Source organism: Podarcis tiliguerta (assembly GCF_965153285.1).
Source record: "Podarcis tiliguerta genome assembly, chromosome: Z".
In the NCBI taxonomy this organism is placed as follows: domain Eukaryota; kingdom Metazoa; phylum Chordata; class Lepidosauria; order Squamata; family Lacertidae; genus Podarcis; species Podarcis tiliguerta.
The window spans coordinates 3,482,633-3,510,435 of record NC_139553.1 but is presented as its reverse complement, the minus strand read 5'-3'; the positions used below and the strand labels follow the sequence as shown (position 1 = coordinate 3,510,435).

Genomic DNA, 27,803 nt, shown 5'->3' with positions numbered 1-27,803 from the left:
GGACATCAAAAGACGAAATAAAACATGAACAAAAATAGAATTAACCAAAAAAGGGACAAAAGCTAAATATCATTAAAAAGGAAAAGGAAAATAGAGATCAAGGCAATAGAGGACTTCTTATTCTCCATTTGCCCATTATGTATATTCAGATTATTCAAAGTATTCAAAACATTCACTCCACAATAGCTCCACTAGGACAATGTCCAACTGTTCCTCAATCTGCTAGGTGTTGTTTTTTCAATCTTCAGTCCCAGACACCTGAAGTTCATTTATTTTCCTTTCTACACAAAAAGACCAAAAGGGGCTGTTTCAGTTGCTATTATTACTAGATAGCAAGATTATTCTTCCTCCGTTCCAGTATAACAATTTTATTTCCAAGAGGTTTCCTTATAATAATCCACAGTTATTTATTTATTGCATGTTTATTAATTGGTACCCAATTCCGTATCTTTCAATCCCATTTCCTGTTGGCCATGATTAAAGGGACTCTTGAAGGTGATCCAGTAGTGGCTGTCACAGATGGAAGTTCAGGGTCCAAGAGTAAAATATTGGTCTGAGCCTATCACCTTAAGCACACTCATGTCTGTGCATTGATGTGACCTCTTTCTGTCTCCTTACTATGAACAGGTGTGTTTATCTTTTACGCTGTGCCTGCATAACTACCTTGTGGGAGGATGTGGCAGAGAAAGAGGTTCCTTGCTTTCATTTCCCATAGAGAAATGGGAGGCAAACCAAAATCACAGAGGATTTTGATAGCCAAGAGCTTGCCCACTTGCAAGAGAAGTGGGTTGCAAGACATAAGTAGAGATTAAATTTAGTAATTAAGTAAGTCAATTGCCAAGGTGGTTTATACCCAGGTTTAGTCTTTTTTGGGAAGGAGAAAATTGTTTGGAAAATAGCTGAGTTCCAAACTCTCTCCTATTCATAAATGTAAGTGCTAATTGTATTGGTTTTCAGCACCTGTTGAGAGTTCAGGAATGCACACAAATAGAGACTTTAAAAGTAGGGCTTGCTTTGATTCTACTTTGCAATTGCATGATGAGCTGCTGCTGAACTTCTCCCAACTGGAACAGCGTTGACTCTATTGAATCTGTTTCAACAAAGATTGGGGCTTAGCTTTCTAGACTTAAAACATGGGGATAGTGAGTGACCATCTTTTGAGCAACAGTGGCACTGTGAGTGAGCCTGTTTGTCTTTAGCTTGCATGGGTGGCTTCTGCTACTGTTACTTTACTCACTGCCTTTTAAAATACAGCTAGAAATATGTGAGGCCTGTTTTCAGTCAGCAAAGAGTCCTGCATTGTTTGGAATATCCCTCCACCCCATTTCACCCTCCCCAGCTTGTTGCATGGCTTCTCTTAGTTTTTGCTGCATTGTTCTTTTCTTTGTGTCCCCTACCCCCTCCCTCCTCCACACCCGCTGTAGCATTTCAATCGGCAACTGAAATGCCTTGTGTTTGAGCACTGCTTACAAATGGCTTTTGCCATTTGCAGGCTGACAGGAACATGAAGTGCTCTTTTATTGGGTGTTGAGAATTCTCGGGGCGAGGGTAGCCCAAACAGTGTATTAATTGGGGGGGTGGGGAAGGAGTGAACTTTAAAAAGAAAAGAAAAGCAGACTTTGCAGACATGCTTACTTCATTTGTTTTTGTAAGGGACTACATAGAACAATTGATGTAACAAAATTTGTATTGGGCAAAGAAGACTTCTCGCTCAACCTTTGTACCCTCCCTATGTCTTTCTGGATTCTAAGGCCCAGTTCAGACCAAAAAAATGTACAAAGGCTTATGTGTGTAAGCCTTGGATCAGGGGTCGGCAAACTTTTTCAGCAGGGGGCCGGTCCACTGTCCCTCAGACCTTGTGGGGGGCCGGACTATATTTTGGAAAAAAAATATATGAACGAATTCCTATGCACACTACAACATAATGTATTTGTAGTGCACAAAAAACAGGAAAAGCTAAACAGTATTTAAAATGAAGAATGAGTTTAATCAACATAAACTTATAACAATACAATATTTAAAATGAAGAAGGATTTTAATCAACATAAACTTATAAGTATTTCAATGGGAAGTATGGGCCTGCTTTTGGCTAATGGCATGGTCGATATCCGGTTCCATATTTGTCACAGCTAGTCGTAGCAAGTGATGCAAGTGTTCATCAGTTAATCTGGATCTGGTTGGAGATTTCATTCAGGAAAAAGTCTGTTCACAGACATAGGTGCTGCCAAAGATGGTTGCAAATCTGAGTGCATGGTTCCTGAGATTCAGATATGTCACAGAGGGGAGAGAAGCATAGAAATTTGTGAGGCTGCTTGATTTGAAAGCGTCTTTCAGAGAGTCACAATTCTGTAATTCGACCAATTCCATTTGGTAAATTGGATCAGCAGTTTCAATGTCAACAGAAAATGGGTTCCAGAAAAGCTGTATGTCTTGCTCATGGATGTGAAGCTCTTTAAATCGAGTTTGAAACTCCTTTTGCAAGATTTCCAGTAAATCCACATGTTTCGTTGGGGAATGCAACTGCTGGTTTTCCCGCCGACATGTTTTGAGTTGTGGGGAGATGCCAGAAGTTTTCCTCCTTCCCTTGTTTAATGAGGAGGTCTAATTTTGCTTGAAATTGAATATTGAAAGGGTTGAGTATTTCTGTTACGTCTGTCAGAAAGGCAAGCAGCCACTTCCATTCTGCATCTTTGAGCTCTGGTACTTCTTTGTTTTTCATAAGCATAAAATCAGAAACATGCAGAAGTAAGTAATAAAAACGTTTCAGAACTCTCCCTCGACTCACCAACAGACTTCTGTGTGGTACGGAATATCTTCATGGTCAACATGTAACTCAGACAGAAATTCCTGAAACTGTCTGTGGTTTAGTGCATGAGCTCTAATGAAGTTAACACAAGATACCACAGTTTTCATGACATCCAACTTCAGGGATTTTTTTACAACACAGTGCTTGTTGGTGGATGAGGCAGTGTATGGCTATTGGATGTGAATGGTTGTGTTTGTCCATCTCTTGGTTAATGTGTGCAACCACTCCTCTCATAGACCCCATCATGCTAGGAGCACCATCAGTTGTGACACCGGCTAGTTTAGCCCAGTCCAGCTCCAAATCATGCACAGTTTGGCAAACTTTTTCAAAGATACCCTCTCCTATTGTTGTTCCCTTGATGCTTTGCAGTGCAATAATCTCCTCTGTGACGTTGAAATTACCATTTGTCCCACAAATGAAAATTAGAAGTTGTGCAGAATCACGAACATCAGTGATTTCTTTGAGTGTCAATGAAAAATAATGAAGTTTTCTCAAGGAGTTTTGCAAATGTTGATGCAAATTTCCCCCCGTTTCTTCAATCCTACATGTAACTATACACCCTGAAAGGCTCAATGTACTAAATAAATCAGTCTTCTCTGGACACATCTCTTTGGGAGCAGAAAGAATGCATTCTTTAACAATTTCTCCCTCTACGAAGGGTCTGCTAGTGTGCGCTATGAACTTGGCAATGTGAAAACTTGCTCGCAAAATGAAATATTTTGCTGCTTTTGCTTCACAAAAATATTTTGCTGAGTTGTCAATCCACTTTTCAGTTTTAATATTTCATCTTTTCTCACATGTCCAACCAAACAATCATATTTTCCTTTATGGTGAGTATTGTAGTGTCGAAGCAAATTGTATTCCTTGAACAGAGACACTGAATTCTGGCATATCAGACAAACAGCTCTTTCTTTGTACTGCGTGAAAAAGTAATCAAAAGTCCACTGTTCGTTGAAAACCCTGCACTCAGAGTCAACTTTTCTTTCTTTCTTTTTTGATTCACCGTAATTTCCTAGGGATGGAAAATTGCTATTAGTCAAATACCAATAAATACAGAGCTACAAAAACAATATACCAGCAGTAGTGACTACTGAACTAAAATAAAAAACTCAGCGCTCAGAAATAGTGCGAATGCTCAACGCTCACATATACCCATTTTTCTGTACATTGGACGACCCCATGGATAAGGAGACCAGGCAGGCCCCACAAATAACCCAGAGATGCATTTTAAATAAAAGGACACATTCTACTCAGGTAAGCCACCCCCCCCAAGACTCCCCTCCCTTCTCCACAGCACCGGACGAGCCGCGGGGGCTGCTTACCTGTGTCTTGCGGGTGGCAGAGGGACTATGAGCAGTGCGCGAAAGGGCTCCAGAGAGGGGATGCTTTAAATGGCGGCCACTTGAGAGGGGCACTTAGCTCCTGTATCTTGCGAGTGGCAGGAGCTGGCGGCCGCTCGAGCGATCGCACTGCTGCTGCTGCTAGCACCAACCAAGAGGCACCAATGAGAGGAAAATAATTCTGCTGGCACCAATCAAAGGCCAGGCCCCTCCCAACGCAGGGCAGGGAGAAGCCAGGAGGAGGCGCTGTCGTGGTGGTGGGGGGGAATAGCGCAGCCTGAACGATCAGAATCAGATCCATGTGGCGATTCCTGGACCGTCCGTGGCCCGGATCCGGAGGCAGTTGGGCCGGATCCAGCCCCCGGGCCTTAGTTTGCCGACCCATTCCTTGGATTTATGCACTCCTCCTCTCTGATGTGGCTGCAAGAAAGAGATTGAAATTGAAATTGGAAGTAAAAGATTACAATTAAGCACAGTTCAGCATGGCATCCAAACTCTAATGAGTATTCTTAGCTGTGTTTTGTTGAAACAAACCGGCCTCCTTGTTACGGTTTGAAGTTGGCTTGTTTCAACAAGCCATAGTTAAGACTAAGTCCAGGTTCAGATATAATGCTTAACTGTGGTTAGTGTACAGTGGAAGCAAAAGTTTGGAACTCCTCCTAGTCATGCCAGAGAAGGGGGGGGGGACTCGCAAGACTCACTGCAGCTTGTTCCCATAATAATAAACCATTTTTTCATGAACAGGGCCAGTGTATTGAACAGAAACACTCTGATTTGGGGTTGCAAATATATACTAAATTCCTTCATTTCAGAATTGGATTTTTTGGAGAAAGTATTGCCTTTTAAGAAGTATGACATGAGTCTTGTGGAGAAATTGGTGGGTGAGGGAAATAAATTCACAGCACACAAAATAGACATTCCTGTGCTTTTTTTCAACTTTTCCTTAATCTTTCCTCACTAAACTTAAGGACATGAAATTTGGTAATTTTATAAAATGAGGTTCTGCAGGGAATTAAATGTATTATTGCTTCTGGGTTGTATTGCAGCCACCTATTTACCTAAGAAATTTATGAGCCACCTTTCAATGTAAACTCTCCAGGTGGTGTTCAGTTAAAACAACAATACAACAACAACCATCAGTGTCTATCCAGTAAACTAGACTGAACTGTAAAACTCTCAGTTAAACTATTCAACATAGTGGAATGTTTGGGCTACGGCCTTTTCAGTGCCAGGCTTTTAAAAAAAATGTTCTGAGTGGCAGCTGGGTGAGTTACAAATGTGAGGCCATGTGTCTGAGGAGGTCCTCTTGCTGGTCACTGCCCCCTGCATTTCTTATTCACAGAGGTGAATTCATCATACCTGTTACACATTTTAAGAGAGCTCTGGGGTCTAGATACTGTTGGGAAGGAGATTGATCTGCAAAGTTGGGTTAACTGAGCAAAAAGAAATGTGTGCTGGGGAAAGGAGTTCCAAAAGGGTGTTATGGGAATCCTACCAGTGCCTTCCAGACAGCCTACCTGAGTCAAGGCCACGTATTTTCTCAATAGAAAGATAACCTGAAGTCACTTCTGCAATTGTCTGGTCACTGTCTAAGATAGCTGTGGGACTCCAGGGAATCCATGAATGTTCGTAAATCCCCCTCCTTACAGAGCTGCTCTTTGAATTAATAACACAGGAGTCACTTTGCCTTTTCAGAGGAACACTTTCCCTACTATTACTTAGATCTCAGCCAACTGTGTGTTTCCCTTCTTTTTATAACCAGGAAGGGGGAACAGACAAACTCAAGGCTCACTGTGGCTTGCTGCCATAACACTAAATGTGATTTAGCCATGCATCTAAAGCCTGCTGTTGTGTCTTGTGTCCAGCACCACAGGTCTCACTTGCCTTTTTGTGTATGTTTTGCTCCCCTGCTGCATTACTCCCTGGCAAAATTAAAAAGCACTTCCACCAGTACTCAGCATATTATTTTTGTGTTCTTTTTCTGCATTTTATCTCATATTCTGCAGCTTTACATGTGTTTACAGAAAGGCAGGGTGGGGGGAACAGGGAAGTTGCTTTTTTGATGGTTTTCATATACAGTGGTGCCTTGGTTTACGAACTTAATCTGTTCCAGAAGTCCGTTCGTAAACCAAACCATTCTTAAACCAAGGCGTGCTTTCCCATAGCAGTGGCGGACTCAATTTATAAATGGAACACACTCAACAGGAAGCGAAACATGTTCTTATTCCAAGGCAAACCAAGCACCTACTTCCAGGTTTGCAGCGTTCTTAATCCAAACTGTTCACAAACTAATCACCAAGGTACCACTGTATGGTCAGTTGAAAGGGAAGTACTTCCCTAAGTATCTGAGGGGTCTATTGCTACCTCACAGGGCTCAATTGTTCCAAGAACCATTTTGTATACTACATTTATTGGACCAACTGTTTGCTATGTTTTGATCTGTCCAAAAGTGCCTATCTACAGAAAGGTTCTGCACGGCTTAAAAACTTACTGTCCCACACAACAGCCCATTCAAAAAGGTGGTATTCGAACAATGGTGGATTCTCTCTCTTATCATTAAACATTTCATTAACCCATCTTTTGCTAACCTGCGGTCCTCCTGCTGATTGGCTATGCTGACTGAGGCTGATGGGAGCTAGAGTACAACAACATCTGCAGAACATAATATTGGCAACCCCTGCATTAAACAAACCTTAGAAAACTTTTGTGGCAGCATTTAAGAAAGCAATGGGAAACCGTATTTATTTATTTATTTTGTTTTTGTGTTTTTGTTGTGAAAAATAAATGCAATAGTTGCTTCTTGCATTTATCTCAGGAGTTTGGGGTTTGTTGATTCTAATAACTTGTTCCAAACATCCAGTAGCCTTGGAAGTATACTTGGTAGTATAGCTTAGCATACTCACACCTAGAAGCCCAAGTGACTTGCTGTTAATGTTGATGCCTTCATTTTGCTCTTTTTGCAGAAGCAGCAGAACCAAGAGATTATGAACCAGCTGGAGAAGGTAATATGCACTGCTTGAGAGACATGCGCAGCTAATTCATTAATCACACCAGGAGCAGGAAGCATAGTATACTGTTGGAATGGGTGGCACTGATTCAAGCCAACACTGAAAAAAAAAATTTATGGAAATGGTTCCATTTAGCAACACCTAACGAACAATATCATCTCACCTTGTTGCTTTCCCCTGCTGCTTGGATAGCTCCATCACCAGTGGCACATAATCCTGGAAGCAGCTGGCTGTTGGTTGGAAACACGCCATGAAATAAGAGCAGTCCTCCTAGTGAGCAGCTCATGTGTGTATTGGCTGACGTGTGGAGCCACTGACACCTAGAAACGTTTGTAGGAGCTTTACAACCAAGGTGTAGTTAAGATGCATCTTGGTCTGGATGTTTAGACAGTGAGTCAGCATAGCATAGCATAACCATCAGCATTTATTCACTTTTCACTCGAGTTTGATTTTTGTTAATGGTAAAAGGAAAATAATCTGAAGTATCTTCCATTTTTGTTGTTTTGGGGTTCACAATGCTGGCTCTAACATCCAACCCTGTAAAAAGCAGTTGTTGTTGTTTAGTCATTTAGTCGTGTCCGACTCTTCGTAGACTGAGCTAATTTACAGTGCAGTCCTACATCTGTCTACTCAGAAGCTCCATTCATGTTTTTTTTTTAAAATTGCTTACTCAGAGGCTTTATCCCTTTCCAGCTGAATGTCAGGAACCCAACTCTCAACTGATTTTTCTTTTTACCTCACAAAGTACTTTTTCCACACCCCCCCCCCCTCTGGCTAGGTGTACTCACAGCCAAACAGAGTGAGTATCCAGCCCAGCTACACCACTCTTGTGGAATTCTGTGGCACATCACCACCAGACTCTGGTAACCTGAGCTTTTTATCACATCCAGCCAGGCCATTTTGGCCAAGCCACGCCCATGTGCCCTATGCCTGACTTTATATACAACTTCAAGTGTAGGGTAGGTAGAGATCTGGCTGAGACAAAAAGAGCTTGGGACAATCATTGGATAATTGTTGCTGGCCAGCTGACTGTCAGGGATGCGAGTGGCGCTGTGGGTTAAACCACAGAGCCTAGGACTTGCCGATCAGAAGGTCGGCGGTTTGAATCCCCGCAAAGGGGTGAGCTCCCATTGCTCGGTCCCAGCTCCTGCCCACCTAGCAGTTTGAAAGCACGTCAAAGTGCAAGTAGATAAATAGGTACTGCTCCGGCAGGAAGGTAAACGGCATTTCCATGCGCTGCTCTGGTTCGCCAGAAGCGGCTTAGTCATGCTGGCCACATGACCCGGAAGCTGTACGCCGGCTCCCTCGGCCAATAAAGCAAGATGAGCGCCGCAACCCCAGAGTCGGCCACGACTGGACCTAATGGTCACGGGTCCCTTTACCTTTACCTTTAGCTGACTGTCAGGGCATCAAAGCACCTCACACTACATGCAGGGGAACAAGTCACCTGATATCAGGTGGCAGGTGGGTGATCCCATCCACTTGTCAGTCTTGGGCTGCAGGGGTGGGGGAAGAATCTGGCCCACTGGCTGAATCTAGTTCTATACTCCTGCACTAGGGCTTATGTGCAGCTGCAGTGGGTAGACAGTACGCCTGAGACCTTAATGTTTAGAATGAATATTGGTCATATAAGAGGAAGATTGTAAATCTAATATGGTTTTGATGTTGCTATTTCTATGTCATGTTTTCACAGGAAAAGAAGGGGTTTGAGCAGAAATTTTCAAAGGAACAAGCAGCATTGCGAGAACAGTTACAGGTAAACTCTATATTGTACATGAGCCCCCAATTAACATTTTCTGGCTGCACACTGAAGTTCATGTGTGGCAGTTTGTCTATTTCTGCTTCTAGTTACTTATCCTTTCAGTGGTTGTTATGACATAGGAATTCAAGGCAGGAAGTTCTCCTTTAATCGAGTTGTTCTGTGCTTTGAAGGTCCACATTCAGACGATAGGAATCCTAGTTTCTGAGAAATCTGAGCTGCAGACAGCCCTTGCACATACGCAGCAGGCCGCTCGTCAGAAATCAGGTAGGCAACACCCTAAGCCTTCTGGCTAACAAATTAGGTGATATTCTTGAATATTGCACCAGTTGACTTAAATAAAACATTTTTGGTAAGCTTTGGACTCAGGAGGCAGTTATGCCGTTGATTCAGTGACACAGCAAAACGATTTCGTCATTTGGCCTGTGGTTTGGCTGTGGCGGTAGGTGCTCTAGGCATTGGGAGAAGTGGGCATATAAGCTTCTGTAGACTTCCTGGAAATAGACTGAAACCTTCCTCAGTAATCCTTTGGAAACAATAAAATAATAAAACAGACGGAGATAGGTCAAAGACAAGAAAGTAAAAATATTAGTATACTGGACCTAGCATTATGAAAATTATAAAATGAGTTAAGTTCTGACCCTTTCACAATTCTCTTATATTCCAAAATGCTTCTGTAAAAAAGCCTATACAAGGGTATGTATTAATTATGGATACATTAGCATAGCAAATTCTGACATAATAAAGGAGATACAAATCTGATTGTGTTTTGAAAAATGGGGGCAAGTTATCACATATTTGGAATCTGACCCATTGAAATGAGTCAAGCCAAATAAGCAGAAAACTATGTTTGTACTAACTGCCTTAGAATCTGTTGCTCTCATGTTTATTTGCTGTTTTTATGCTAAGTAAAGTTTTTATGTTAACCGAAATAAAAGTGAGCAACTGGTGAGGGTAATTGTACATTTACTTATTTTTCTTGTTTGTGGGGAGGGACGGAGAGTTATATTTCAGTATTTTATGTAGCTATTCTGCTGCATTTTGCACCACTTGCTGTTTTCCAGACAGCTTCTAAAACATCTAATCCAGCAATAGCCAGGGATGGGTAACCCTGAGAAATACTGGAGCATGATAAATCTTGGGCAGATTCAGTTGATGGCTGATTGGCATTGGGGGTTGGAGCATAAAGTGATGGTCCACTCCTGCCACTTTGCTTGTTGGGTTCCATTGCATCATAACCTTGTTTTACTTGGGCAGGAGAAGCAGAGGACCTTGCTACACGGGTTCAGTCTTCTCGTCAGAGGATATCTGAGCTGGAGCACACCCTTTCCTCCCTCTCTACACAGCAGAAGCAGACTGACAAAGTAAAAATTCCCTATATGTCATTCTTTCTATTATCTCTTACATTTGGTGCTTCCTCCTTTGGGAGGCTGGACTACATTCCGCCCCCAGGTGTTCACAGAATTCCAGTAGACACCTCAGGTGGGTGGGTGGGTGGATGGGTGTGGAATGAAATGAGAGTGCCTGTTGGTTTTGTTTGGATTAATACGCTTGGCACTTCGTTAGCTTTGCCAAATGGCCTGTCTGTCAGTGAGACCCAGGGGCATTGTTCTCATTCAGTGGTTCATTTTGGCATTGTCAACCATCCCACTGTCTCCATCTCAGTCTCAAGTCTAATTACTGATGTCAAGTATAGAGTCTCTCTGTGCAGATAGAACCAAAACTTTGTGTCAGATGCTATTTTGGGTCATAGGCAGACATATCCTATGGTTTCGTTTGGTATACAGGTGATAGTGCTGCAGAGAGGTGGTCTTGGCAGTCTGCATTTTGCTTCAAAAGAACTCAAACCTGCAAATTATTGTTTTTAGCTTCCTGTGGTTTATGTTTGGTGGATGGAGAGATCTCTGCTAAAAATAACCCGAACATGTGACTAGAATAACAATATAGTCTACAAGTCTGTTTTAGAGCAATGGCGCAACTTGAGTGGGTTGCAAACTTAACGTATTTTTGGAGATATTGGCAGGTGGGGAGGGTTGCACTGGGGGACCATTTGTCTATGAAGGACAACTGTATGGATGTATGACATGCTCACTTATTCTTAGTTTTTGGAAACAAACAAATCTTCATTCCTCATGGTTGCAGAGGTATGTTTGAAAGTGCAGTCACCAACAAACAGACAAAATGCTTAAAGGGTTCAAAATAAAAAAGTAGAAAGATTATGAGTCTTCATGCCATTGTGGGATTTGCACCCTATTTCCTAAGGCTATAGGTTTAGGTCTTTTTCAGAGACTGGCTCTCACTTAATTGCCTTTAACGTGTAATATTTATTCGTGGTATCTCTTAATAAGCTATTAATAGTATCTGGCTGAATTATGTAAGTCCACTGAAGGCTTCAGGGACTGTTCCGGGTTTGAGGGAGCCCTTAACAATGGGCTTCCTGGGGGGGGGGTGTTCTCCCTAAACAGTGGTTGCTAAAAAGCTAGTGATTCTGAACTGCACTGCGTAATTCCAAGATCCAAGAACCCTAAGCTCCCTCATTGATTTCTGTGTTTGTTGTTGTTGGCAGCATAATAAAGAGCTGGCAAAGGAACGAGATGCCCTGAAACTGGAAGTCTACAAGCAAAGGTGTGGTTTGTTATTTTCCCCGCAACATTATTATCCAGTTTTTCTACTTCCGAAAGTGGATGACTTCCATAGCACTTCCCTCTCTTCTATTAACCCACTAGCCTAACCTACTTCACAGGGTGGTTGTGAGAGTGAATGTGGGGATGGGTATGAAGGAGCCATGAGCCTAAGTGCCTTGGCGTAAGGGCAGAAGAAATACTGTAAAATAGTTTAAGGACTGATTTAGATGAATATATGGCAAATGTGAGATTTGAGCTAGGGTCTCCTAGCACACCCCATTAGTTCCTATGCTGCATCAGATTTCTCAGCAAGCTGCTCTCTCATAGCCTCGACACAAGTGTGATGATGCTGGCCAAACGTAAGGATTGGAACACAGCCATGCCCACGACATGCTTTCCTCGCAGAAGACCCCTAGTTAAAAGGGTTGGGGGGTAGGAAAGATCCTTTACTTAAATCTCTGGAGAGCTGCTGCTTATCAGAGAAGATACTAGTGGGCTAGCTGGACCCAATGGTCTACACTGGGATAAGGCAACTTTCCCTCTGCTGCCTCTGATGGAGTTTCCATGAGTAAGTGGGGCTTTTTTATTTGTAATAGTTGTGTTGTAGAAGATATTTCGGTAGCTGTGGCTTTTTCAGCCTTTCACGAAAAGCTGCACCTGGGGAATGCATACCAACTTTAAATGACTATTAAAATGTGGGAGGCAACTGGCAACCAGTGCAGCTGTTTCAGAATTGGAGTTATATAGGATTGGCCCACTGAAACCCTTGCTACTGCATTCTGCACTTGTTGCAACTTTTGGATCACTAGCAAGGGCAGCCCCACATAAAACGTATTAGTAGTCCATCCTGAAGGATAACTACTTGTTTTTTCCCCCCCTCCTGTAGTAAAAACAGTGAAGAATTCAAGCAGCAAAACTCTGAACTGTCTGAGAAGCTGCGCACCTTGATCTCTGAAAACTCAGCGATGAAACTGGACGTGGAGGATTTGCACAAGAAACTGGAGATGGCGGAACTGATGATTCAGCAGGTGATGGTTAGGTCGCTGGGAATACTGCTGTCTCTTGCAGCGCAGCATGTCATACAGTTGTGGAAGGGTTCTGAATAAAGCTACTCCTCACTCCCAGCACTTAGCATGGTATTCTTTTAAATTTGAGGAATGGTCTTTAAGAAGCACTTCTGAGCATTGAAAGGAAGCCTGGCATTTGACTAGCTTTTTATTCTACTAGGGCTTCTTGACCCATTAATGCCTCAGCTCACATGACCAATAGGTATGATGTGTGTTGTAGTCCAGCAACATCTGGAGGGCCACAGTTTCCCTATCCTTGCCTAGAGGTTGTGTTCCTTGAAGGTTCTGAGGGAAGCGACTGCTCTTGTGAGAAATTATTCTTATTTCAAGCTGATATGGATGTACATCTTAAGTGGAGTTCTTTCTACTCTGCACCCCCAAATGGAGAGCTTTACTCAGCATATTTATCCACTTTTTCTCTTTCTCTTTTTTTAATAATACTTTTATTAGTTTTCAATTACAATAATCTAATAATAGCCTCATTATAACAATGCCAAATTATAATACAATTACTAATCCCAATCATTCAGATGCCAAATCGTATAATTTAAGTGGCCTCCTGCATGCTAGAATTGATGGTTTGACGATTTACTTTATTTCTGCATTCCAAAATCTTATTCATCTCATTTACACTCCAGTCAAAATAGCAATCCCTTATACAACAACTGCAATATTAACATCCATTCATATTGACACTTCAAAGGACTATAAATCTATAGGTAAAGCATTCAATCTATATCCTTATTCCTCCTGTGCGTGACAATTATTCTGCCCGTGGTGTTCCTTCCTGTCCTTATAAAATATAATGTCTATCTTTTCCCAGCCATTGCTGCTCTCCATCATGCTTTGGGCAGAGCTTGTATCACATTGTTGCTATTTATCCACTTTTTCAAAGCATTTGCACTTGTGGGTACTGGATTGCAGAGAGAAGGGAGGGCATGTGGATTAAAATGTAGATTTGAGGGAGAGGGTAGTAGCCAAGGATGAAAGAGCTATGATGACCTTTGAAGTTGCAATCCATGGCATTCAATCCCAGCATCTGTTCTATAGCCATGAGTGCTAGAAACTTGGAAGCTTGAAAAAGGAAAGCTAATTTTAACTAATTTCCTTATGAAGATTTTCCCTTGTGCTTAAGTAGGGGGGGGGAATGCAATTCTGGCTATTCTCTCCCCCTCCCCCCCAAAAAATAGACATGTTAACCCTTTGTCTATAATCCATGAGCTAGATTAAAAGGCACTGTAGAAGCATCCTCTTGTGGACTTCTGGGGTGGGGAGGAATGAATGAATGAATGAAAAGTGGCAAGGGATTTCAATGTTTACCATAACCATTTGTTTGATTCTCTTGCCAGTTTGCAAACCAGCCAGGAATCCCAGATGCCACTCAACAGCTGCAAATGGCACTGGAAGAAAGAGCAAACCTAGAAACACAAATTGCCCAGGTAGGCCCCTCTGCCATGGGTTTTGGGATGTGGCCTTCATAGAAGAGTGCCTTAGCTTCATTCCCAGGAAGCGTGTTTTCTTTATTTACAATATTTGGCTTATGCTTTCTTTTTTCTCTTTGCTTGCTGAGCAGATGTCTGAGTCAATCCAGCAACTGCAGACTGAACGGGATCAGTATGTGAACAAGCTGAAAGAGGAAGGGGGAATCTGGCAGCAACGAGTACAGCTGCTTTCTGACCAGGTAAGGACAGGTTCTCCTGCACTAAATAGCAGGCAGATATCTCTCTGGTAATATAACAACGGAGACATTTACTTTCTGCATGAAAGACATGGAAGGTTAGCAACACCAGTCTTCCCTTTCCAATTCCTGTGGTGTAGGTCCAGGCTCTGACAGAAGAAAAGGACCTGAGTACAACACGAATTCAGGAGCTGGAAGCCAATCTGTCAGAGTTGATCAGCAGTCAGTCCGGTAAGGTTCAGTGTTCAGAAACTGCAGCTTAAAGCAAGACCTTCTTGCATAGTTTGTCATTACCTTTGCCCCCTAAACATACTCTGTTCCACACAAGCTCACCTGTTCAATCCCCTGTCTTTTTACTCTGTGCTGTAGCACAGTGATATGCAAAAGTTCCAACGATTAATTCCTGGGTACTCCTTTAAACATACTTGTACAGTGGTACCTTGGTTTTCGAACATAATCCGTTCTGGAAGACCGTTCGAGTTCCAAAACGTTCCAAAACCGAAGTGTAAAGGGTGGTCTGCAAATTTAATAGAGAAAATTAAGAAAAATAACATATACACTCAGCGGAAGCCATTCGACTTCTGAGGCACGTTCAAAAACCAAAATGTTTATCAATGGAGAAGTTTGAAAACCAAGGTACCACTGTATATGGATCTGGTTGCAGGTGGTAGGAAAGACTGCATTAGTTGCCTGGTTCAGTTTTCCCCATCTTATCAATAGAGGCTCTCCTCTTAATCCTTTTGCAGAGGATTGACCAACATTTCTCTCCCCCACATTCCATTCTTAAGTGTACACCTTCAGATGTCAAGTGTTCCTGCAGCAGATGTGTTTACACCTGCATGTATCCTGTAGACACACATGTGTTAGAGCACCTTGATTTGTCCCTGCTTCCTGTGGAGTGAACACTCCATGGCAGATTTGGGCTTGCCTTTTGTTTAAGGCTGTGATGGCCAAACTTGGCCCTCCAGCTGTTTTTGGACTACAGCTCCCATCATCCCTAGCTAACAGGACCAGTGGGCAGGAATGATGGGAACTGTAGTCCCAAAACAGCTGGAGGGCCAAGTTTGGCCATCACTGGTTTAAGGCAACAAAAGGGACCTTTTGGTCAAGCTAATTCTCCACCCTTTTATGGTTTTTCTTGCACAACAACATGGCCAGACAAGTTTGTGTGTGTTAAATTTGAATGTGTCACAATCACATAGAAAGCTGAGGTCCAATTGAAGGGGCAAAGGGAGCTGAGGGGGGGGGGGGGAGTGCCTGAGTTGTGTGTGCTTGGGGGGGGGGGAGTAAGCCATGGAAGAGGGCTCTGTACTCCTCACCTAGGCACTGCTTTTGTTCCTTAAGTTGGCCATGAACAGTCTGCCTCTCTAACTTGACCTTCTAGTAGTGAAGCCCCTGGAAAGTGATCCTGCCCCCCATTCGGGGCCCACAGAAGCTGAGCTGCGCTTGCAAGAAGAGCTCACTCGGTTGCAGGAGGAGAAGGAGGAGCTTCGTGGGCAGTGCCAAGCCCAGATGCGGGACAATGAGCAGCTGAGCCGCCTCAATCAGGAGCAGGAGGAGCAGCTGCAGGAGTTGGAAAAGACAGTGCAGCGCTACAGTGAGGAGGCTGTGGACAGGCAGCAGATCCTGGAGAACATGCAGAGTGACAAGGCAACCATCAGCCGAGCCATGACTCAGAACCGGGAGCTCAAGGAGCAGCTGGCAGAGCTGCAGAATGGCTTTGTCAAACTGGTATGTTCCTCCTTGTGGTGAGAGGCAATAGACCCCTTTGCCATCCAGCCAGAAACTTCCAGTGCTAGGGATGTTTAAACTCTAAAAGGAAGCCATCAAGCACCCAGGGAACCCTTGTAGATTGCTGCAAAGGTTCTCTTTCCTCCACTGTTTCACTACTCCCTTCGTTGTTTCTGTTCCCTATTTGTCTTGAGCAGGGGTTGGCAAGGTTTATCTTGCCTGGGCCAGATCAGTCCCGCAGAGATCCCTCCGTGGGCTGGATTGTGAGTGCTCACACCTGTGATTGCCGGCATCTGCGTAGATGCGATTTCCGGCACCTTGCTGGTTTAGTGCAGCGCGAGAGCAGGCAGCTCATTTCAGGGGAAGCTCGTGGGCTGGTCAAACGACTTCCACGGGCCACTTCTGGCCCACAGGCCTTAGGTTGCTGATGCCTGGTCTTGAGGAACCAGTGTCTTTTCCTTGGTCCCGTAATGGTCAACAATTTCAGTCTCCTTTTGTTTCTAACTAGTGCTGACTGCCTACATCTGCCTGAAATCTGTGATCTTACTTTATGCTGTATCTAAAAACCAATCTTATTGCCCTAATGGCTACAGAGGGAGACTTGAAACGACTTGCTCGCAAACCTGTGTATTTATGCATTAAGTGAAGTAGCCTTCTGTTTGGAGAGCAGTGGTTGCCCCCTGTTCTGAGTACGGCACGCCTAAACCTGCAAGTCTTCTGAAATTTTTCCTATGTATGTTGCTAAATGTGTATGCTTTAACTTTGAAGCCCAATCAAGTATGCTAAAACATTTTAGCTAGCTGTACACGGGTTTCATAATAAGTCATACATGAGTGCAGTTTTAATATAGGAAATATTAAGTTTGCAGGCGAAGTATCTGAACCTTAAAGTTTCAGAGAGAGAGGGAGGAGCTTGAACATTAGAAATTTAAAGGCTCAGAAAGCAGAGGAGTTATGGGTGGTACTTCTGTTAACCAGGGGTGAAACTTGTGCACAACTTCCTGGCCTAAAAACCCCCTGTTAAAATACTTTTATCCTTAGTCTAATGCTCTTAAGGCTCTTTGCCTTTCCCCCATGGTTTCCTTCTCCTTCATCCCCTACCCCCTATTTTAGGTTGCTCCCAAGCTATTATGATTTCTGACAGGGATGCAGAAGGTTCCATAACAATAGGTTCCATAACAATACGTACTTCACCACTACTAGGGAGATTTGTGGCACTGCCTCATTTGGCTGCCTTATGTCTTCACAGACCAATGAGAACATGGAGGTGACGAGTGCCTTGCAGTCAGAGCAGCATGTGAAGAAGGAGTTGGCCAAGAAGATTGGAGAGCTGCAAGAGAAGCTGGCAGAGCTCAAGGAAACGGTAATGCTCTGGCTGGGGTACCACTGTGAATGAAGGGAGCCAGCAATAGGGCACGTGGGGCCAGGGGCAGTGGGCTATAGGTGGCACAAAGCAGTGTGGTGAGGTCTTCTCCTTGCATACAAGGAGCTGTTTTCCTTGAGACTGTCTTAGGAAATTACTCTTGCAGTTCCTGAAGTTAGGCTACATAGTTTAGCCATCTGACTGAAATGAAGAATAGTGTTGGAAGAGCTTCTCTACCCAGCATAATTCAGAGCGGCCTGGCTTGAGTGGAAGAGAGATGTTCATTCCTCTTGAAGTAACTTTGGTTTTTCAAATCCAGTCTGTGGTGTCTGAAGGATTCCCCCCAAAAAAAATCCCACATCGTGATTTTTGCATCGCACATGCATGCATTTTGATTCACGATATATCACCACATCAAATATTATGAAACCATTACCACGAGGTGGACTTTGGACTGGTTTTGGACAATATTGATACATTGCCAAGACTACTGAGGTGGGGGAGAGAAGGGGGATTGTGTGTTATATGTGTGGAGAGAGAAGAGTGCACCAACTCTGGACTGCTGATTTGGTAACCAACTTATTTCCCTCCCCATCCTAGGAGGCTCAGAAAACACAGGAGGCTCAGGCCCTTCAGGAGCAGCGGGATCAGTATTATGCCCACCTCCAGCAGTACACTGCAGCATACCAGCAGCTAGCCACAGAGAAAGAGGAGTTGCACAAGCAATACCTTCTTCAGATGCAGCTCATGGATCGGCTGCAGCATGAAGAGGTCCAGGGCAAGGTGACTGTGGAGATGCATTTCAAGGAGCTGCAGGAAGCCAAGGTAAGAGTTGGAGCTTGGGAGGACTGGTAAGCAGGGCTGTGGAGGTTAAAACTAAGTAGGTCCAGGAGGATTCGGTTCTGCTTGGTCCTGGGCTGCAGCTGCCCAGGTCATCTGAATTATGCACCAAGTGAAAAACAATTCAATGTTAGGAATAATTAATGCTGACATATGTACAGTTGTGTGGTATTGCATAATTCTAATTGTGCAATTGGGCCTTTGCCAGCTTTGAGTGAGAGCTTGGGTGTGGGATGCAAGGTGACAAGTGCCTGAGGTAGGAGCTGACATACTGGAAATCCCAACTCTGGTGGTTGGATGTTGGAATGAGAAGGGCTTTCCAAATGTTTCTTTTTCCGGTTCTGGGTCAGTAGTTGTAGAAAGGAATCACATGAAGCCTTTGTGTTGTGTTGTGTTGGGTCAGTGTACTTTTGTGGAAGAAGCAGCCAAAACATCTGTTGCCTCTTTCTTGAAGGAAAGCCTGGAGATGATTTCCAAAGAAAACAAGGAGCTGCAGGCTCAGGTCAGCCAGCTCATGGCAGAACTAGATGCAAGGATGCTTCCCAGGGCACAAGGTGAGTTGTCTTTTCCATTAGCAGGAACACAGGGGGGCTGATCCTAGCAGGATGTTCTAACTCCTCTCTGCTGTCTTCCTTTGCTCACAGGGGATGGAGTGGAAACCGAAGAGACTGTCGAAGAGCTGAAGACTCCTGCCCTTACCATCCCAGATAATTTTGAAAGTAGAGAGGAAATGGTGAGTGCCTGGCAAGTCTTTGTGGTTTTACATGAGTGCTTCAGGAGGTGAGGGGAATAGAAAGGGTGGGCAGGGAATAACTTGGAAGCTCAGAGATGCAGCAGCCCTGAAGTTCTGTTCAAAGACTTTCAGCTGAATACTTCTAGCTTCCTAGAAATGTGTTGCATTTCTGGATTTATCTTCACTTGATATTAAACGTAGATTAACTTCCCCATGCTTTTAAATTGGATTATTTTTCAGCCTATGCTTGTGTCTCCCTCTCTGTTCTCCCCACCCCCTTGTATGCCTCCAAGCAAGCCAGAGCAAGTAAACATTGGATTCCCAACTAGTTTCCCACTTCAGTACTGGATGGTTCCAGACAGGTTAGCTTCAGAGACAAGAAGGGCCTCTGTAGACTATTTTCACATGTAATATGTCTCAGCAGGCTTGCAGAACGGTTGATCAATTGGGTGTGTTTTTTGACTGTCAACTTGGCAAAGTCCCTAAAGCAAGAGATGCTGAATTTACTGAAATCGTTCTGAATGCAAATGCAGACAGGCACATCCAGGGGGCTCTAGTTTTGGGGCTTAGGACAATGCCTCAGCATTACCAATCCTTACAACCCAGGCACTTCCATTTTTGCTGGCCCACCTGGATGACAAAGACCAGTGCAGACGTTCCAGTCTCTGCAGCCAGCTTCTCACAGTATCTTATTGAATATGTCCCTGCCTCTTTCCCCAACATACAGCCAGTACACTCTGCATTACAGAGCCAACCTAAGAATGTGCTGAATTCTTGGAAAGAGTAGCCCTGGAGTTTCAGAATTGGGTAGCATTATGAAGCGAACAGTTTCTTAGTATATGTAATGTATCTTAGTATAGTGATTTTTGTGCTTTCAAAAGACCCTCTCCACCTCAAGAAAAGGCCTGGAGCATATTTTTTCCAACACTAAGCCAAAGTTTTAGAGCATAGGTATAATGAAGCATAAATGTGCCTACAGAGCTGTGGAAATACGAGAATGACTCTGATGAAATGAGCTACAGATAAAAATGAACCTTCTTAAATTCTTTCTAACCCCCTTGCAACATGCTATCATTGGTTTGATTGTACACTTATTTCTCTTATTTAAAACAGCTATAATTCTTCAAATGGTCCCCAGGATATATTTTTATTTTTTACATTTAACAACACCCTTATGCTAAACTTCAGCATATGGAATTGCATCTTAGGTGGCTTTCTTGACATCTGTTATGTCCCAAGCGGAAACTGAGCGAGAGGAGATGAGGCAGCAGCTGTCTGAGGAGAGGAGGCAATGCAGAGGCCTCCTGAAGCAGATTGCCATACTGAGGAAGGAGCAGCAGCTGCATGTTGCATCTGGGGGAGGTAAGCATGCTCCTGTGTGTGGATGTGCATATCCAGGTGTCTATTTGGGTTCCAGCCAGGTTGGACCACAAGGCCATTCCTTCTGCAGTCGCTTAATCAAATTACTTGACCCTTTTCAGATTCTGCCGCAGATTCCGTTCCAGGTGAGGTTCACGAAGCCTTAAAAAGTGCCATGGAGAAGCTGCAGGTACGTGTCTAATGCTTTTGGCTACAAACCCAGACAAATAGCACATGTGCTAGTTAATGCAATACATCTTTCAGCACTTTATGAGCATGTTCATGTGAAGGTCCCATCACTGATGAAGAGCCTTTGCAATCCTGCCTTTGCCTATTGAGCTGTGTGATGTTGGATGGACTGTTACTGGCTTAGCTGTCTTTGTACTGTAAGACTTCCAAACAGCTATAGTAGTTCCTCCATTCCCCAAGATCACTATAATAATTAGCACTTAATCAGATTTTCACCATGTAGGTTCTCTTCTCTCTCTTCTTTGTTTATTGTTGGTACACCTCACTACATTTTGAGTATATATGTTCTTAAGGGATCTGATCTGAAAAATCTTTAGTGTTCTAGTGACTTTTTCACTTGGAAAGCAGCCGCAGGCTTTCCCTCCTAAGCAGTCAGACCTGCTTGGGCAGAAGGCTTCTGCTGCTTTCTTTTCTAGAAATAAGATCATTTTACCTTCCAAGGGATGGTGCCTATCTGCTGCCTATCTGTGAGAAGCTGCCCTTGTGCTGATTATTGCTGTGGTAGTGCTGGCTGCTGCGCCAGGAGGGTTTGGGTTTCTTCTTCCACATGGTCTCCCCAACATCTTCAATGATGCCTGGCTGTTGTGCTTTCTAGTCTCGATTCACAGACCTGATGCATGAGAGGGCAGAGCTGAAGGACCGGGTGGAAGAACTGGAACATCGTTGTATACAGTTGTCTGGAGAAACGGACACTATAGGTGAGATGAATTCAGTGCCCCTCTCCACGTTTCACTGAGATGTCTGGGGAAGTGTGACTAACACTTTGAAATAGATTATGTGGCAATTCTCCCATAGGATCCCGAAGACCTTTTGTTTACATTTTAAAATCTCAGTTCTCATGAAGACAAAGGAAAATGCAGGCAGCCTCCAGTGGTTAGGAATTACTACTCATCACCCACCTTTCTAAACCATTTTACCTTCTGTGTGTCCCCACGCAGAAACAACCAAATAAAGGTCTTGGGAGCAGACCTACAGAGTATGTAGGAAGCAGCTGGTATGCACCATCCTAGTCCCTGTCTGGTCTGCTCTCTCAGCCAGCAAAAGTGGGTGCTGTTTGCCTGTGTCAGTTTGCTTATCCTGTAAGATACCTGCCTGCATGTCAGAAAGTGTGCTGATTACAGTGTAGGGTTGGCTGAGTGAAAACACCTGGACTGTGGATGTGGTCCAGAGCCTGCCTTATTATAACAGCAGGCCCTGTCACAGGCAGGTGGGGTTATCCCCAAAGGGGACAACACCTAAGGGTATTGCCGCTTTGGGGAGCCACAGGGGAAGAGGAGCTCACCAGGGTCAGTCAGGATATGTAGGGCAAAGACTGTGGGACACGGCATGGGCCTTAAGTTTACTATCTTTGGCCTGAATCTCTCAGTTGTGATAGATGATGGGTGTCTGGATGTGCAGGTAGCCAGGAGTTGTTAAAATGCTGTCCAGTCTCAGTGGTCATGGGCAAAGGAAGATGCCATTCAAGTACCAAGGCCTAGATGTTTAATCTGTGTTCCTCATTCGAGTCCTCTCCTTTGGAAAGTACTAGTAGCGTATCCACTGAGCCCTCTGGTTTTGTGATGCTGTTACTGAATGCCAGATTGCTCTGTAATAAGACTATGTTCATCCATCATAGATGAACAAGCTGATCTGACCTGCATTACTGAGACTTGGGTGAGTGAACTGGGTGGACCTGACCTTACCCAGCTATGCCCACCTGGGTACATGATACAACACTAGGCTATACTACCAGGAGGTTGAGGGGGAGGTGTTGATATTGTCCATAAAAACATTATCTCATTGACCAGAAAACCTCTTGATGTTGGAACAGGCTTAGATGGTCTGTCCCTGGTGTTGTTTAGATTCAACTTACTGCTGGTCTGCTGGCCACCCAGTTGCCCAGTAGCATCCCTGATCGGGCTGGCCAAGGTGATCTCTGGGGTGATGGAGAACATTAAGGCGGTTGTCCTGGGTGTCTCCAGTAACCATGTGTAGCTACCATTGGGCCAGCTATGGATCTATCTCCAGTAGTCTTTGGTCTGACACACCATGCAGAGCATACTCATGATACAGTCTTTGCCCCAAGTGATACGAGAGACGGAGAATAAGGGGGAGTGCAGTCTACTTCCTTGTCATGGTGAGATCTTTATCCCATTATGTTTGGACTGACATTGGCCACCCCTCGCTTAAGACTAATGAGCCCACTTGGATGGAAACTGATGTGTTCCTGAAAGCTCTGGGGGATCTTCCAGTGGAGAAAGCCCAGGTCCTGCTATGAAACAGATAGCTGACATGATTGCTTCTGCATGTCCTTTCTGGCATTATTGAGCTTGTGAGGTCTCTTGGTCTTCTGAGGAGCTCCAGGCTATGAATCAAGCCAGACAAAGACTGGCATGCAAGTGGTACAATCCCACTCCGAAGCCAACCAAACACTGCTTGGAGCACATAATTATGCTCACTAAGTGGCAGTGCAGGCTGCAAAAAAGGCTTATTTTGCAGCTTGCATTGCATCGTGTAGTAGCAGGCAGGCAGAGTTATTTATGTGCATCCCTCCTCCTCTTCCTTTTAGTTTCTACCAAAATAAAACATGTAAATAAGGAAATAGTGGAAAATCTTTAAACTTCAGAATTCTTGAGCTGATTTGTTTCATATGGCATTTTCTAGCTGAAAGTAAAAGGCAGAATACATACATTTAGCTGCATTATGGTTTTTCCATCTTTGTTCAATGTTTATAAAACTTCAGTAAGTTGCTGGTAACTGTTCCCTTCTTCCAAAAGTCCTATTGCAACATGTGGATTCTGCTAGATTTCAGAACGTACCAGAAGCTTTGCCTACCTTGTTTTCTTTTTCAAGGAGAAGAGGAGGTGGGGGCAACCCCATTTCATGGTTGCTGGTATAGTAAGCATGTACAGAGGTACCTCGGGTTACATAAGCTTCAGGTTACATACACTTCAGGTCACAGACTCTGCTAACCCAGAAATAGTGCTTCAGGTTAAGAACTTTGCTTCAGGATGAGAACAGAAATCATGCTCCGACGGCGCGGCAGCAGCGGGAGGCCCTATTAGCTAAAGTGGTGTTTCAGGTTAAGAACAGTTTCAGGTTAAGAATGGACCTCCGGAACGAATTAAGTACTTAACCCGAGGTACCACTGTACATGTAAGGGTGAAAGTGGAGCTTTCAGCACCACCCTTTGAACAGACCTGCTAAGACTCACTTGTGTCTCCTGTGTTTCAGGTGAGTACATTGCCTTGTACCAGAGTCAGAGGGCTATCCTAAAGCAGCGCCACCGGGAGAAAGAGGAGTACATCAGCCGACTGGCCCAGGACAAGGAGGAAATGAAGGTGAGCAAGGGATCTCCTCCCTTCCCACCAAGGGCTCTTTCTGACACAGTTCAGGAAGGGAGTGAATCGGGTTGGTTGGGGTATTGTGAGTTTCACACTGTTAATGAGGGCACCAGCCACCCTTGGCTCCTGCACCTGGACTGCAGTGCTTACTGAGGCAGATCTCTGATTGAAGGACAGGCCACTGTCTTTATTGACAGTCCCTGGCACACTGGAAGAAGACCCTCAGGCAGAGTCTGGCTCACCCCATTTAAAGGAGTAAACTGGTCTCTTGTTGAGCTCTGGGCACCTGTTGTTGTTGTTGTTTGTTGTTGTAATCTGTGACCTTCCTGAACACCTCTGTCCTCCTGCATGCACAAAGCCACTTCCACTGCTTACAAAAAGGTTTCTTAAATTACTTGGAGAGCTTTAAAAGAGGAGTAGACAAATTCATGGAGGACAAGACTATCAGTTGCCTCCACAGTTGGAGGTGGTATGCTCCTAAGTGACAGTTGTTGGGAATTGCAAGTGGGGAGGAAACTGTTCCACTCAGGTCCTACTTTGGTCCTTCCCATGGGCATCTGGCTGGCCACTGTGAGAACAGGACCCATCCAGCAGTCCCTTATTATGTTTTTATATGTGTCCTGTACATAGATAACAGGAGACAAAGGGGAAGGAGAGGTTTGGGCTTGATAAGAAGGGTGATTCAGAATCGTGCACCTCAGATGAAAATAAAACATAGTTGACTTTGCTTGGTCAGTTGCACAGTAAATTAAGGTAGAACGAAGAAGTAGTGATGGTACAAGCCTGGATCAAAGGGGAAGAACACACCTCCAATGTTTCTGCTTTAGCTCTAAAGAAAGTAATGTATGTGGAAACTTGCTTCTGGGAGCACCAAGGTTAAAAGTCTTTGCAAATCAATGTTCATGCCTCTGTGCTCCTGGTGGTGCTAACCCACTTGGGTCCATTATGCCAACACAGGTGAGGGTGATGTTGGAAGAAAACAAAGGAGAACAGTGACAGTGAGCATGTGCAAAGCAGAGGCGATATAGATGAGCAGAAAAATTAAGGGCCTTGAGAACTAGAAGCTTGAATGCTTTAAAAGCTGTCAGGAACCAATTCCAGGGACATTGGAAGAAGAAAACCTATTCATTGTAATGCGAGGTGGTATGGTGCATGTGGGACACACAGGTGGCTCTTACTGATTCCGTTTCCCTCTTTATACTGCTCCATTGCAGATGAAGTTACTGGAGCTCCAGGAGTTGGTGATGCGCTTGGTTGGGGAGAAGAACGAATGGTATATAAAATACATGGAGATGGCTCAAAATGTGGATCACCAGTCTGACCCCAAGAGTGAAGCTGCTCTTACAGCAGTGAGGCACGTTGAGCTGAATGCTACCGATGGTGAAGGTGAGCAATGGTGACAACCAGTGGGGGAAATAGCTGCTGTATCTTCATGGGGAGTTCTAAGCTTAATTTCAGTGTCTTGGTTTAGCCCCAGAATTTGAGAAGTATCAGTAAAGGTCTCTGTCTTTGAACTTGGGCAGAACTACTTTCTGCTCTCCACAAGCAACAGAAACCATTTACCACACACTAGGGTTGAGGAGAGAGTTTTATAGGTTTTGTGTGTGAGACTTCCAGGAAAACCTGAGACCAAACATTTCTCTCTAGAAGTTAAACAGTGTCTGCTATCTTGCCTCCCAGGGTTGCGAGAAGTGAGTTTGGCAGATGAGCCAGAACTGGAATCCACAGCTTCACAATCCCACCCATCACACACTGACAACAAAGCTCCCCAGCCTGCTTCACAAGATCCCACCGCCAAGCAGATCATGCATCTTCTACGTGAAATTCAAAACCCCCGGGACAGGCTGGGCTCCCTCTTGCAGAACCCCTGCATTCCCTTCTTCTATCGAGCTGATGAGAATGACGAAGTCAAGATCATGGTGGTGTAACTTGGCATGGAATCTGCAAGGACGTAAAGTGCCCCGTGTTTTCTGTCCTGTAATCTTCGGTTGCAGCAAGTGTCACACATGGTGGTTGAGCTCAGTGGAATTTGAGTGCCAGGCATCCTGAGCTAGTCTTCCCCTTTTGCTCTTCCCGAGCAGATAATGTAGGGTTGTCATGGGAAGTTCAGGAGAAGACTTTGGTTCTCCTGGCTTCTGCTTCAGGCAGCCAGTCAGCTTCCTCAGTCAGTGACTTTTGTTCCATTTGTCATTGTAGCCATCAGCTCAGCACCTTTCTGTTAATTTATTCCAGGTTTAGATGGTTTGGATCCTCTTTGTCCCTTACCATAGATCTCTGTCTTTTTGCTTTATTGCACAGTTGGCCTCCTGCCCAAATTTAACAGCCATCTTAATCTCTAGCCCTCCTTAAAACGGAGAGCTCTGCAAAACATTTTCCTTTTTGTCTAATGACTTGGGACAGGCAGCTCAGGGGGAGAATCTGTCTCCTGTTACCATATTGGCGTTGGCTTCTGGCTTTTTGGTGCAGATGATCTGAGGATGGGATGGAAATGTGGCTGCGCTTTTGAAGGTGACATAGTTTGCTGTCTCTGTTGGATGGTTTTAATTTTTTTTAAGATGGGGAAACCTTTCTCCCCTCTTCTTTTTTAAAGGAAATCACTGAAAAAGCATACTTTTATATTGATCTCTGGAATTTCAACTACCTTTAATTGAATCTCCTTTCTTCCTGGTTGGGCAGTGGATTATTTTAACAGTGAGCAGGGTTGTTTGAAATATTTTTTTTATCTCCTGTGGTTCTAATACAGAACCAGGCCAGAGATTTCTATGCAGGAGGGTGTGTATCATATGTTGAGTGAAAAAGGCATTCAGAGCAGGTGCATAAGGGAGGGACAAAGATTTGCCCCATGTCTAGCTTGAATCCTACCTAGGAGGCCATCTATGCGAGATAACTGTGTACATTTGCATACAGGCAGCAGAAGTAGCTGGCTGGTGACATAGCTGCTTGTTTGTGACCAGGGTCCTTCCTGGAGGTGAAAAGTGCTAACAAGGTGGATGGGTATTGCTGCTGCATTGCACCTCCTTGTAAGTCATTTTGCCAGTCGCTTACATAATAGATCGTTGTATCTTCATCAGAGCCTTTCTTTCCAGTAGAACCTGCTAGAAAAAGTCCATCCAAAGGAAAAGCACACAGGGAAGCTTCTTAAAATGTAAGCTTCATCCTTCGCTAGTTTTTCAGGAGAGCACGATTGTAGACTTAAATCACTGCACTCTTCCAGGAGATTGGCACAGCTGTGATGTCAGTGTTACTCCCTCAGTGCATTGTGTTGGCACTACAAAGTGGGCTTGCGAGCTCCTGTTTGCACGAATGTACATAGTGTATCTGTGTAACATTTTGTATATACCTTGAATAAAGAGGAGAAAAGTCTTTGGGCAGAATTTCGGGCTGCCAGAAGTCATCTTGTAATCTTGTATTTAAAATAAAAAAGAAATTCAGTGGCGGGAGCCAGGAATGTGATTTAATATGGAACATTGTGAAATATTTATTGGGTGTCTGGTTTCTGGGAATGTGAAAGGAAAACCTTTATTAGAGAGAACTTGCATTCTATTGCAAAGATAATTTAATCCTGTTACAAATTTGTTCTTTCTGAATAAACCTGTTCCACCTATAGCACACTGTGTGTGGTTCTTAAGTTCTACAAAAGATGAACAGTTTCCCTTATTGTGCAGACATGATTGAGTTGTATGCATGTTGCATTCTGTTTGTCCTTGCTGAAATGGACAGCCTTCACCATTAAACTATGCTTTTCTCCCAGGAATGGGAAGAGAAAAAATCTAGTTGCTGCTAGGGCTGGGCAATGTACAGTGGTACCTCGGGTTACAGATGCTTCAGGTTACAGGCTCCGCTAACCCAGAAATAGTACCTTGGGTTAAGAACTTTGCTTCAGGATGAAGTGGCAGCAGGAGGCCCCATTAGCTAAAGTGGTAC

General features: G+C 44.0%; 1 protein-coding gene across 8 annotated transcripts in view; it reads left to right on the top strand.

Moving 5' to 3' along the window:
* GOLGA2 (golgin A2) overlaps positions 1 to 27,485 on the top strand; it is a 47,356-nt gene extending 19,871 nt beyond the window's left edge. For all 8 annotated transcript variants that reach the window (XM_083422953.1, XM_083422956.1, XM_083422955.1 and 5 more), the window contains 20 exons: positions 7,110 to 7,148; positions 8,848 to 8,910; positions 9,087 to 9,180; positions 10,171 to 10,277; positions 11,480 to 11,538; positions 12,424 to 12,565; positions 13,954 to 14,043; positions 14,178 to 14,285; positions 14,423 to 14,513; positions 15,667 to 16,013; positions 17,262 to 17,375; positions 17,976 to 18,200; positions 18,670 to 18,769; positions 18,860 to 18,948; positions 20,157 to 20,310; positions 20,430 to 20,497; positions 21,152 to 21,254; positions 23,770 to 23,876; positions 25,094 to 25,265; positions 25,560 to 27,485. In XM_083422953.1, coding sequence (XP_083279079.1) covers positions 7,110 to 7,148; positions 8,848 to 8,910; positions 9,087 to 9,180; positions 10,171 to 10,277; positions 11,480 to 11,538; positions 12,424 to 12,565; positions 13,954 to 14,043; positions 14,178 to 14,285; positions 14,423 to 14,513; positions 15,667 to 16,013; positions 17,262 to 17,375; positions 17,976 to 18,200; positions 18,670 to 18,769; positions 18,860 to 18,948; positions 20,157 to 20,310; positions 20,430 to 20,497; positions 21,152 to 21,254; positions 23,770 to 23,876; positions 25,094 to 25,265; positions 25,560 to 25,807 — 2,520 coding nt within the window. In that variant the 3' untranslated portion in view covers positions 25,808 to 27,485. The remainder of the gene's footprint in view (positions 1 to 7,109; positions 7,149 to 8,847; positions 8,911 to 9,086; positions 9,181 to 10,170; positions 10,278 to 11,479; positions 11,539 to 12,423; positions 12,566 to 13,953; positions 14,044 to 14,177; positions 14,286 to 14,422; positions 14,514 to 15,666; positions 16,014 to 17,261; positions 17,376 to 17,975; positions 18,201 to 18,669; positions 18,770 to 18,859; positions 18,949 to 20,156; positions 20,311 to 20,429; positions 20,498 to 21,151; positions 21,255 to 23,769; positions 23,877 to 25,093; positions 25,266 to 25,559) is intronic.
* Positions 27,486 to 27,803: the final 318 nt, after the last annotated feature.